At 42.1% G+C, this 12,352-nt stretch overlaps 1 protein-coding gene across 1 annotated transcript in view; it reads right to left on the bottom strand.

The window, feature by feature from the left end:
* Window positions 1–12,352, bottom strand: part of LOC106597893 (uncharacterized) — a 42,014-nt gene that overhangs the window by 2,738 nt on the left and 26,924 nt on the right. Inside the window, exons 18-29 of the mRNA XM_082963253.1 lie at window positions 11,947–12,195; window positions 11,569–11,619; window positions 9,635–11,426; window positions 9,273–9,446; window positions 8,944–9,117; window positions 8,683–8,856; window positions 8,204–8,380; window positions 7,885–8,058; window positions 7,593–7,766; window positions 714–887; window positions 457–627; window positions 156–329 (exon numbers count right to left, since the gene is read on the bottom strand). Of these exons, the coding sequence (XP_082819379.1) occupies window positions 156–329; window positions 457–627; window positions 714–887; window positions 7,593–7,766; window positions 7,885–8,058; window positions 8,204–8,380; window positions 8,683–8,856; window positions 8,944–9,117; window positions 9,273–9,446; window positions 9,635–11,426; window positions 11,569–11,619; window positions 11,947–12,195 (3,658 nt within the window). The remainder of the gene's footprint in view (window positions 1–155; window positions 330–456; window positions 628–713; window positions 888–7,592; window positions 7,767–7,884; window positions 8,059–8,203; window positions 8,381–8,682; window positions 8,857–8,943; window positions 9,118–9,272; window positions 9,447–9,634; window positions 11,427–11,568; window positions 11,620–11,946; window positions 12,196–12,352) is intronic.

Here is a 12,352-nt window from a genome sequence, read left to right as displayed (position 1 = left end):
CTGAAACTTAGGATGACAACTGTAATATGATAGGAATGACTTTCTAGTTTGTATAATACATCTATAACCATAGCGTTAAATAAATCAAACCCACAACATGGAATAAGCAAATTGCAGTGATTGTAATGTCACAAAGGTTTGTCATGATTAATCACGTCAAAATCTCCAGTTTACAACAGGGATCCACTAGCACAGCAAAGAGCAGATTCATTCCTGGGTCTCCTGGAGAATTGAAACTCAGGTCCAGATCTTTCAGGTGAGAGGGATTTAACCTCAGCGCTGTGGCCAGAGAAGCACAGCCTTCTTCTTTCATACCACAATTACAGAGCCTGCAGAGGATGAAAGTAATTCACTTAGCCATTTCTGAAATTCAATTCAAAGGTTGAGAAAATCTAAAATAAGACAAATAATTGGTGACTTTAAAATCAATAAAAATGGTTCAATTAAATCCAATACCTCAGAATCATCAGTTTACAGTGAGGATTGCCTAATCCTGCAGAGAGCATCATCACTCCTGAATTCCCCAGATAATTGTGATTCAGGTCCAGCTCTCTCAGACTTGAGGTTGAGCTGAGAGCTGCTGCCATTGCCTCACAGCATTCCCAACTCAGTTTACAACAAAACAGGCTGGTAAAAATGTCAACAGATAATGAGAAACAGAATTCTCTCTTAACCACAGTAATTAGTTAAACACTGCCGATTATAAAACTCACCTCAGTTTCTCCAGTTTACAGCATGGATCCTTCAGTCCAGCACAGAGCAGCTTCACTCCTGAGTCTCCTCCATTATTCCTGGTCAGGTCCAGCTCTCTCAGGTGTGAGGGGTTTGATTTCAGGGCTGAAGCCAGAGAAACAAATGCTTCCTCTGAAATGTAACAGTCTGTAAGCCTGCAGAAAGAAATATAATGTTATAACGTCAAAGGATTGGCTGCATTGCTGAATTCTCTGGAATGCTCTTCCCGATAGGAAAAAAGGTTTCTGTGCATGTGCCGGATTTTCTGTACACAGATTCAAATATTATTTTATTTTATTTGTCACATTAGCCGAATACAACAGGTATTACCGTGAAATGCTTACTTACAAGCCCTTAACCAAGAATGCAGTTCAAGAAATATAATTAAGAAAATATTTACTCAATAAACGAAAGTAAAAATAAAAATGAACACAATAAAATAACAATAGCGAGGCTATATACAGGGAGTACCGGTACCGAGTCAATGTGCGGGGGTACAGGTTAGTCAAGGTAATTTGAACATGTAGGTAAGGGTAAAGTGATTATGCATTGATAATAAACAGCGAGTAGCAGCAGAGTTAAAACAAAGGGGGAGGGGGGGGGGGGGGGTATCAATGTAAATAGTCTGTGTGGCAATTTGATTAATTGTTCAGCAGTCTTATGTCTTGGGGGTAGAAGCTGATAAGGAGCCTTTTGGACGAAGACTTGTCGTTCCGGTGCCGGTTGTCGTGCGGTAGCAGAGAGAACAGTCCATGACTTGGGTGACTGGAGTCTGACCATTTTTTGGGCCTTCCTCTGACACCGCCTAGTATACAGGTCCTGCATGGCAGGAAGCTTGGCCCCAGCGATTTACTGGGCCATATGCAATGCCCTCTGTAGCGCCTTACGGTCAGACACCAAGCAGTTGCCATACCAGGTGGTGAGAATACTCGATGGTGCAGCTGTAGAACATTTTGAGGATCTGGGGACCCATGCCAAATCTTTTCAGTCTCCTGAGGGGGAAAAGGCGAGTTGTGGACACCAAGGAACTCGAAACTCTTGACCCGCTCCACTACAGCCCCATCGCAGTGAATGGGGGCGTGTTCGGCCGTCCTTTTCCTGTAGTCCACGATCAGCTCCATTGTTGTCCTGTCTCTGTCCTCCTCCCTATAGGCTGTCTCATCATTGTCGGTGATCAGGTCTACCACTGTTGTGTTGTCAGCAAACTTAATGATGGTGGTGGAGTCGTGCTTGACCACGCAGTTGTGGGTGAACAGGGAGTACAGGAGTGTACTAAGGATGCATGCCTGAGGGGATGATGGTGTTGATGTGAGTCATGACCAGCCTTTCAAAGCACTTCATGGCTACCCACGTGAGTGCTACGTGGCGGTAGTCATTTAGGCAGGCTACCTTCGCTTTCTTGGGCACAGGGACTATGGTGGTCTGCTTGAAACATGTACAGTTGAAGTCAGAAGTTTGCATATACTTAGGTTGGAGTCATTAAAACAGTTTTTCAACCACCACAAATTTCTTGTTAACAAACTATAGTTTTGACAAGTGGGATAAGACATCTACTTTGTTCATGACCAAGTAATTTTTATAACAGTTGTTTACAGACAGATTATTTGACTTATAATTCACTGTATCACAATTCCAGTGGGTCAGAAGTTTACATACACTAAGTTGACTGTGCCTTTAAACAGCTTGGAAAACTCCAGAAAATGATGTCATGGCTTTAGAAGCTTCTGATAGGCTAATTGATATAATTTGAGTCAATTGGAGGTGTACCTGTGGATGTAGTTCAAGGCCTACCTACCTTCAAACTCAGTGCCTTTTTGCTTGATATCATGGGAAAATCAAAAGAAATCAGCCAAGACCTCAGAAAACAAATTGTAGACCTCCACAAGTCTGGTTCATCCTTGGGAGCAATTTCCAAATGCCTGAAGGTACCACATTCATCTGTACAAACAATAGTACGGAAGTATAAACACCATGGGACCACGCAGCCATCATACCACTCAGGATGTAGAGACGTACTTTGGTGCAAAAAGTGCAAATCAATCCCAGAACAACAGCAAAGGACCTTGTGAAGATGCTGGAGGAAACAGGAACAAAAGTATCTATATCCACAGTAAAACGAGTCCTATATTGACATAACCTGAAAGGCCGCTCAGCAAGGAAGTAGCCACTGCTCCAAAACCGCCATAAAAAAGCCAGACTACGGTTTGCAACTGGACATGGGGACAAAGATCATACTTTTTGGAGAAATGTCCTCTGGTCTGATGAAACAAAAATAGAACTGTTGGCCAAAATGACCATCGTTATGTTTGGAGGGAAAAGGGGGAGGCTTGCAAGCCGAAGAACACCATCCCAACCGTGAAAGCACGGGGGTGGCAGCATCATGTTGTGGGGGTGCTTTGCTGCAGGAGGGACTGGTGCACTTCACAAAATAGAGGAAGGAAAATTATGTGGGTTTATTGAAGCAACATCAAGACATCAGTCAGTAAGTTAAAGCTTGGTCGCAAATGGGTCTTCCAAATGGACAATGAACCCAAGCATACTTCCAAAGTTGTGGCAAAATGGCTTAAGGACAACAAAGTCAAGGTATTGGAGTGGCCATCACAAAGCCCTGACCTCAATCCTATAGAACATTTGTGCAGAACTGAAAAAGCGTGTACGAGCAAGGAGGCCTACAAACCTGACTCAGTTACACCAGCTCTGTCAGGAGGAATGGGCCAAAATTCACCCAACTTATTGTGGGAAACTTGTGGAAGGCTCCCCAAAATGTTTGACCCAAGTTAAACAATTTAAAGGCAATGCTACCAAATACTAATTGAGTGTATGTAAACTTCTGACCCACTGGGAATGTGATAAAAGAAATAAAAGCTGAAATAAATCATTCTCTCTACTATTATTCTGACATTTCACATTGTTAAAATAAAGTGGTGAGACTAACTGACCTAAGACTGGGAATTTTTACTCGGATTAAATGTCAGGAATTATGAAAATCTGATTTTAAATGTATTTGGCTAAGGTGAATGTAAACGTCTGACTTCAACTGTAGGTATTACAGAAAATGTCAGTGAAGACACTTGTCAGTTGGTCTGCGCATGCTCTGAGTACACGTCTTGGTAATCTGTCTGGCCCTGCAGCCTTGTGAAAGTTGACCTGTTTAAAGGTCTTGCTCACATCGGCTACGGAGAGCTTAATCACACAGTCGTACGGAACAGCTGGTGCTCTCATGCATGCTTCAGTGTTGCTTGCCTCGAAGCGACAATAAAAGGCATTTAGTCCGTCTGTTAGGCTCACATCACTGGGCAGCTCGCGGATGGGTTTTCGCCTGTAGTCTGTAATAGTTTGCAAGCCCTGCCACATCTGACGAGCGTCAGATCCGGTGTAGTAGGAGTCAATCTTAGTCCTATAATGACGGTTTGCCTGTTTGATGGTTCGTCTGAGGGCATAGCGGGATTTCTTATAAGCGTCCGGATTAGTGTCCCTCTCCTTGAAAGCAGCAGCTCTAGCCTTTAACTCGGTGAGGATGTTGCCTGTAATCCAAGGTTGGGATACGTACGTACGTTCACTGTGGGGACGACGTCGTCGATGCAGTTATGGATGAAGCCCGTGACTGAGGTGGTATTCTCCTCAATGCCATTGGATGAATCCTGGAACATATTCCAGTCTGTGCTAGCAAAACAGTCCTGTAGTGAAGCATCCGCTTCATCTGAACAATTCCGTATTGAGCGTGTCACTGGTCCTTCCCGCTTTAGTTTTTGCTTGTAAGCTGGAATCAGGAGGATAGAATTATGGTCAGATTTGCCAAATGGAGGGCGAGGGGGAGAGTTTTGTATGCGTCTCTGTGTGTGGTGTAAAGGTGGTCTAGAGTTTTTTCCCCTCTGGTTGCACATGTGACATGCTGGTAGAAATGAGGTAAAAAGGATTTAAGTTTGCCTGCATTAACCTCTTGTCGTTCGCCTAGGATAGGGGGCGCTACAGCGATTTTTGAAAAAAATTCGCACCCATTTTAAACGGCCTCCTACTCAAACTCAGAAGCTAGGATATGCATATAATTAATACTTGTGGATAGAAAACACCCTAAAGTTTCTAAAACTGTTTGAATGGTGTCTGTGAGTATAACAGAACTCATATGGCAGTCAAAACCCCGAGACCGATCGTAACAGGAAGTGGAATTCTGAATTGCGGACTCAACTTCATCAGTTTGCCTGTAAATCACACAGTGAGCAATGGTTCATAGAGCATTTCCTATTGCTTCCACTAGATGTCCCCAGTCTTTACAAAGTGATTTGAGCCTTCTACTGTGAAAACTGAATGAATGAGACGCAGTGGAACGTGATCACACGGAGAGGGCCATCACCATTTTGACGCCGGCGCCCCTGGCTACCCTCCCCTTTCGAAACGTTTTGAAACACAATGCAATCGTCCCCTTTGAATCTTATTGGAGCTCTGGTTGAAAAAGGCCCTAAAGATTTATGTTATACAACGTTTGACATGTTTGAACGAACCTAAATAAAAAAAAAATGCATTTTTTCAAAAGTGGAGTCCCGCGCACGACAGAACTTTTGGTGCAGCCTTCAGAACGCGCTAACAAGAACAAGCTATTGGAACATAAAGGATTAACTTTTTCGAACGAAAATACATTTGTTGTGGACCTGGGATTCCTAGAAGTGCTTTCTGATGAAGATAATCAAAGGTAAGGGATTATTGACAATAGTATACAAGACTAGATTTGATATGCGATTGTTCCAAGATGGCGCTGACCTGTAACGGTAGCCTATTTTCTGAGTATCGCAAAGTGTGATTACCCAGTAAAGCTATTTTTAAATCTGGCATTACAGGTGCTTTCAAGAGATATTCATCTATAAATCTTAGAATGACAATATTACATTTTAAAAATGTTTTCGAATAGTAATTTAGTAAATTGTAGCGCTGTTTCACCGGATGCATTTGAGGGGAAATAGTTAGTCAACGTTACGCACCGATGTAAAATGCTGTTTTTATATATAAATATGAACTTTATCGAACAAAAGAATGCATGTATTGTGTAACATGATGTCCTAGGGGTGTCATCTGATGAAGATTGTCAAAGGTTAGTGCTGCATTTAGCTGTTTTTTGGTTATTTGTGATGCATGTGGTTGGTCGGAAAATGGCTACTTTTACGATATACTCCTCTAACATAATCTAATGTTTTGCTTTTGCTGTAAAGCCTTTTTGAAATCGGACAACGTCGTTCGATTCAGGAGAGGTGCATCTATAAAACGATATAACATAGTCCTATATTTGAAAAAATATAAAAATAAATCGTTATGCTAATGGCGATAGGATTTTTCGCTGGTTGTCCGTCTCGCATACGGGACGGAGCCCGACCAGGGGTTAAAGTCCCCGGCCACTAGGAGTGCCACTTCTGGATGAACATTTTCTTGTTTGCTTATGGCCTTATACAGCTTGTTGAGTGCGGTCCTAGTTCCAGCATTGGTTTGTGGTGGTAAATAGACGGCTAAGAAAAATAGATGAAAACTCTTGGTAGATAGTGTGGTCTACAACTTAACATGAGGTACTCTTTCTCAGGCGAGCAATACCGCAAGACTTCTGTTATGGGACATTTTAATTGTATGTGTCCACATAACTGAGTATGTGACTAACCTTGTGAAACTGTAATATTATAATCTCCTGTTTTTCTGAGTATAACTGGGTTGCAAACCAGCTTGCTCCTATGTCCTTGTATAGATAAAAGGAGAACTGAAATTCCTCAAAAGAACAGGGAACTGTAGAGATTTGTGCTTATCACCCAATGCTTCGGAATTCAGAATGTCTGCACTGCACTGCACAGTGTAACTATGTTATTCTCCTGAGCTCAGAAAAATATAGAATATTAGTTTGACTTGGACTCCAGCAAATCCTTAAATTATAATATCCACCACACTTCCTTAATATTAGACATTGAGCACCAGCAGTTATTGACAAATAAACACAGAACAGCTACGTTCTGTCTTGAGGATGCATGGAAAACCCAGCCAACTGCATATTATCTGTGTCGTCATTCAGCCACGACTCGGTGAAACACAAGATGTTACAGTTTAATGTCCCGTTGGTAGGATAGTCTTGAAAGGAGCTGATCCAGGTCATTTTCCAGTGATTGCACGTTGGCCAATAGAACGGATGGTAGAGACGGGTTACCCACTCGCTGATGAATTCCCATAAGGCACCCCAATCTCCGCCCCCTGTACCTCCGTCTTTTTTTCACATGAATGGCGGGGATTTGGGCCTGGTCTCGGAGAAACAGTATATCCTTTGTGTGGACTCATTAAAGAAAAACACTTTGTCCAGTTCGAGGTAATTAATTGCTGTTCTGCTTTTCAGAAGCTATTTTGGGTCATAAGAGATTGTAGCAGCAACCTTATGTACAAAATAAGTTAGAAACAATGCGAAATAACACAATAGCACAGTTGGTTAGGAGCCCGAAAAACAGCGGCCATCCCCTTCGGGGGCATTTTCTTTGGTCAGGCATTTTTGTCTGGTATAGCCTATACATTTCGACATGTTGCACAAAAGACACAATCGACATGTTGTACAACAAACTTCTTTGTCTGTGGGCTATTACAACCTAAGCTCAACACAGACAGGCAGTCTAAATAGATATTTAATGGTCGTAACACATGCATAGACTAATTTGGTTCTTTAGCTCTGGGGAAGATGCTTCCAGTGGTGCTGGATGAGGAAGAACAGGGCAATTAACTACGGTCACACAGCCTCATCCTAATTTTAAACGCATAGCTTAGAGCCACAGAACTTCACAGTTTGACTCTTTCCAAATATAATAAGGAATTATATGAATGAAGTATTGTTGTAAGTCGTATAACTGTACCTCAGTGTCTTGATTTCACAGTGTGGGTCCTCCAGTAAAGCAGAGAGCAGCTTCACTCCTGAGTCTCCTAGGAAATTGTAACTCAGGTCCAGCTGTCTCAGGTGTGTGGGGTTTGACCTCAGAGCTGAAACTAGGGAACAGCAACCGTCCCCGTGGACACTACAGAATGACAGCCTGCACAAAGGAAGGGAAGAGGCCTTCACTCCATCTTGATACCAGCTGTGACAGTAACTTTAGCTAAAAATCTAAACCCCTTTCCTGTTTAGTTACAAATTGTTACAAAAAGACTAACCTCAATTTCAATAGTTCACAACCTGGATGCTCCAGTGCAGCAGAGAGAAGCTTTGCTCCTGTGTCTCCTGCTTTATTGCTGCTCAGGTCCAGCTGTCTCAGGTGTGAAGGGTTGGACTTCAGAGCAGAGGCTAGTGAAGAAAAGCCTTCTTCTGTGACTCCACAGGTTTCAAGCCTTCAGATAAGAGAGGGATATGTTTTTTCTGTTTCAGCTGAGTCTGTACAGTTTGAGTGTCAACCATCAGTATCTCAACTATCTGAAACTCAGATGGTGTCTCCAGGAACAAGATTTAACAACACTATTCTTTATCAGCACTTGCCTCAGTGACTCCAGATTACAAAGTGGATTCCCCAGTGCAGCAGAAAGATTGGCCACTCCTGCATCCTGCAGGTTATGATTGTAGCTCAAGTCCAGTTCCCTCAGGTGTGAGGGGTTTGACCTCAGAGCTGAAGCCAGAGAAGCACAGCCTTTCTCTTCGATTTCACAGTTTGACAGCCTGCAGAGAAGTAGAAAAGAGTTCCACTCTTTCAGCATACATACCGAAGAGCTGAGAAGCTACACAATAATTTGTTTTACTCAACATGTCTACCACAACCAAGTTTATCGTGTTTAATAACAGAAAGGGTCATGTACAGAAATCAATCAATTATAATTAATGAAAAGGCTTAAAATAAAGAGAATCTTAGACTGAGTCATTCATTCTGCTTTGTGAAATATCATCTTCTGTAATTATTTAAAAGAGATTTTTTTACAATGTTTACAATTTATGAAATACAAACGATTAAACATAATTATCACCTCAGCGTTTCTAGGTTACAATTGGTGCTTCTCAGTCCAGCAGAGAGCAGCTCCAGCCCAATACTGTGCAGGTCATTGCGACTAAGATCCAACTCTCTCAGACTTGAAGAGCTTGAGCACAGAGCTGAGGCCAGGGCTTCACAACATGTCCCAGTTAAGCTGCACTCAAACAGACTGAAAAAAGAACATTGGTCCTGTATATTTAATCAAATATTACTCTAAAGTTAACAACGTAACCTGTTGAGTGGAGAGAATACTTACCTCAGTGTCTCCAATTTACAGTGTTGAACCTCCAGCGCAGCAGAGAGCTGCTTCACTCCTGAATCTCCTAGGTTATTGGAACTCAGATCCAGCTCTCTCAGGTGTGATGGGTTTGACCTCAGAGCTGAAGCCAGAGAAGCACAGCCTTCCTCTTGGACTTTACAGCCTGACAGCCTGCAGATAAGTACAAAGGGTTTTACTCTTTCAGGACACACAACAAATAGCTGAGAAGTTACACAATAATTTGTTTTACGAGACAGAATTAATAAATTGGATATAGATGTGTTACCTAAATAACAATAATATCATGTAATAGTCATAATACTCACTTCAGTGTTTCCAATTTACAGAGTGGATTGCCCAGTCCAAGACAGAGCAGTTCCACCCCTGAATCAGTCAGGCCATTGTGACTCAGGTCCAGCTTTCTCAAACTTGAGGTACATGATCCGAAAGACAAGGCCAGATTCTCACAACATCTCCAAGTGATATTGCAAGAATTCATCCTTGGGGAAATAAGGAACATTTGAAAATACCACTCTGTTTTAGTCCAGTGTTTCTCAACTTTAGTCCATAGCCCAGCCCAGGTTTGTATGTTTTGAACATGTATCTGAATCTGAGATAGGACTACCTGTCACTTGTTGAATGTTTATGGGAAGTAGAGGGAGGGAGAGACAAAAAGCAGAGTACTTACAGAGCTGTTTTAGAGGCTTTGATCACTGGCAACAGCCTCATAACGCCTTCGTCTGATCTGACAAATTTATTCAGCTCAAATACATCCAGCTCCTCATCTGAGGACAACATAACAAAGGCCAGAGCAGACCAATGAGAATATGAGAGTTCAACCTCCGAAACACCTCCTGACTTCAAGTAGATTTGGATTTCCTCCACCAGAGAATTGTCGTTCAGCTCATTCAGACAGTGAAACAGGTTGATGCACCTCTCTGGAGAGGGATTTTTCCTGATCCTGTCCTTAATGAAGTCGACTGTGCCCTTGTTGCTCTGTGAGCTGCCTTCTGTCTGTGTCAGTAGGCCTCGAAGGAGTGTCTGGTTGGACTTCAGTGAGAGGCCAAGAAGAAAGCGCAGGAACAGGTCCAGGTGTCCACTCTGACTCGTTAAGGACTTATCCACTGCGCTCTTGTAGATGTTGTCAGGACGAATTTCTTCATACAAGACAATTCCAGTTGAGGAGGATGGTAGTTGGGGTGTTATAACATCCTCATTGTTGTCTTCAAATGAAAGAAACACATACAAAGCAGCAATGAACTCCTGAAGGCTCAGATGAACAAAGCTGTAGACCACCTCCTGGAACATACACTCTTCTCTTAACATCTGTGTGAACACTCCTGAGCACAAAGAAGCTTGTCTGATATCAATGCCAAACTCTTTCAGATCTTTCTCATAGAAGATCAGGTTGCCTTTTTCAAGATGTTCAAAGGCCAGTTTTCCAAGTTTCATAATGATCTCTTTATCCCAGTGGAGATTTGTGTCAGGGTCTTCATGATACTTCCTCATTGTCTGTATTATCTGGAAGATCAGAAACTGTAAGAACATTTGTGTCAGAGTCTTGGGCAAGTCTCCACTTTCTGCTTTACTCAACAGTTTCTCTAGAACAGTGGCTGAGATCCAACAGAACACTGGTATGTGGCACATGATGTCAAGGCTCCTTGATGACTTTATATGTGCAATGATTCTTTCAGCTAGTTTCTCATCACTGACTGTCTTCATGAAGTATTTCTCCTTCTGTTCATCCCTAAACCCTCGTACCTCAGTCACCTGGTCAACACACTCAGGAGGGATCCGATTGGTAGCTGCTGGTCGTGAAGTTATCCAGAGAAGAGCAGAAGGAAGCAGATTCCCCTTTATGAGGTTTGTCAGAAGTACATCCACTGTGGTTGACTTTGTGACATTACAGCAGATCTCATTTCTGTTGAAATTCAGAGGAAGTTGACACTCATCCAACCCATCAAAGATAAACAACACTTTGACTTTTTTAAAGTTGGAAAGTCCTGATTCTTTGATGTCGTCAAAAAAATCATGAAGTAGGTCAATCAAACTGAGCGTCTTTTCCTTCATCAAATTCAGCTCCCGAAAAGGAATTGGAAATATGAATTGTATATCCTGATTAGCATCTCTATCAATCCAGTCCAGAATGAATTTCTGCACTGAGACTGTCTTTCCAATGCCAGCGACTCCCTTTGTGAGTACAGTTCTGATAGTCATGTCCTGTCCAGGTAAGGGTTTAAAGATGTCGTTGCACTTGATTGGTATCTCTTGTGTTGCTGGTCTTCTTAATACTGCCTCAATTTTCATCACCTCATGTTCTTTGTCGACCTCACCACTTCCACCCTCTGTGATGAAGAGCTCTGTGTAGATCTTATTTAGGAGTGTAGGACGTCCTTGTGTAGCTATTCCTGGAAATATTCTTTCAAATGTTCTCTTCAGGTACGATTTCAATTCTGTTTGGCACATTTCAATATTCTCATCTGAAAAATAATAACATTGGTGAATAACGCAAAACATATTTGTTCGTTTTAAACAATTTTAACACAGGTCACAGTTTAATCTTGTAGGAAGTCAGTCAATCAAGTGTTGATGATCGCGAAGCCAATATTTCATGTAATTTACCTTTGTCTTTAGAATTCAGAGTTGTGCTGACATGGACTGCAGAGGGTTCACCTGGGATGAGAGAGCAACAGATCATTAATAGTAACCAATGCCTTCTCATCAGTGTTTTTGTTTTTTGGTGTGGATGTAGAGAGACTCAGCATTGTTTACCATTGCCTGTAGTGTCTTAATTGATGCATAATCAACTGATCCTTACATATGGTAAGCATTATCCTAACCCGCAGCAATGACATTGCATCTGGGCTGAGCTGCGATTGAGGTACTGTCTTTGATTTAACTCATGGGACAGTGATGAATAGCAAACGTGTAAAAAGCCAAGATATCCCAACTTTATACATTGTATTTCTGCAGCACACAGAGGGAGATAGATTATCTTACCTAGATCTTGGACTAGTTGAGGTTGTTGTTCCAGTAGAATCCTGTAAAAGGCTGATTTCACCTTTACCCCTCCAGAATTCAGGGCCTCATACAGCAGTCTCATTTGTTCCTGGCTGGTCCTGGTAGCATGGATATTAGAGTACACCTCCTCATGGATCAGGCACCTCTGGAGTAGGTCATCTGCTATGGGCATCACTATGATAATCCTCTGAATGAGCTCAGCCCTGTGCTTATCCACAAACTGGGCATCTGGGAGTGATGTTAGATATGAGAGATGCAAAGTTATCAAGCCAAGTTATCACATCATCTCTGTGAACCTGCTCCTAAGTGGGTAGGACTAGGAGGGAAGCTTTAAAGATTAGAATATCACGTTTCACAAATATGACTTTACAAACATCTGTCAACG

Source organism: Salmo salar, chromosome 16 (genome assembly GCF_965601325.2).
Source record: "Salmo salar chromosome 16, fSalSal1, whole genome shotgun sequence".
Lineage (NCBI taxonomy): Eukaryota > Metazoa > Chordata > Actinopteri > Salmoniformes > Salmonidae > Salmo > Salmo salar.
This window is presented reverse-complemented; position numbering and strand designations above follow the sequence as displayed.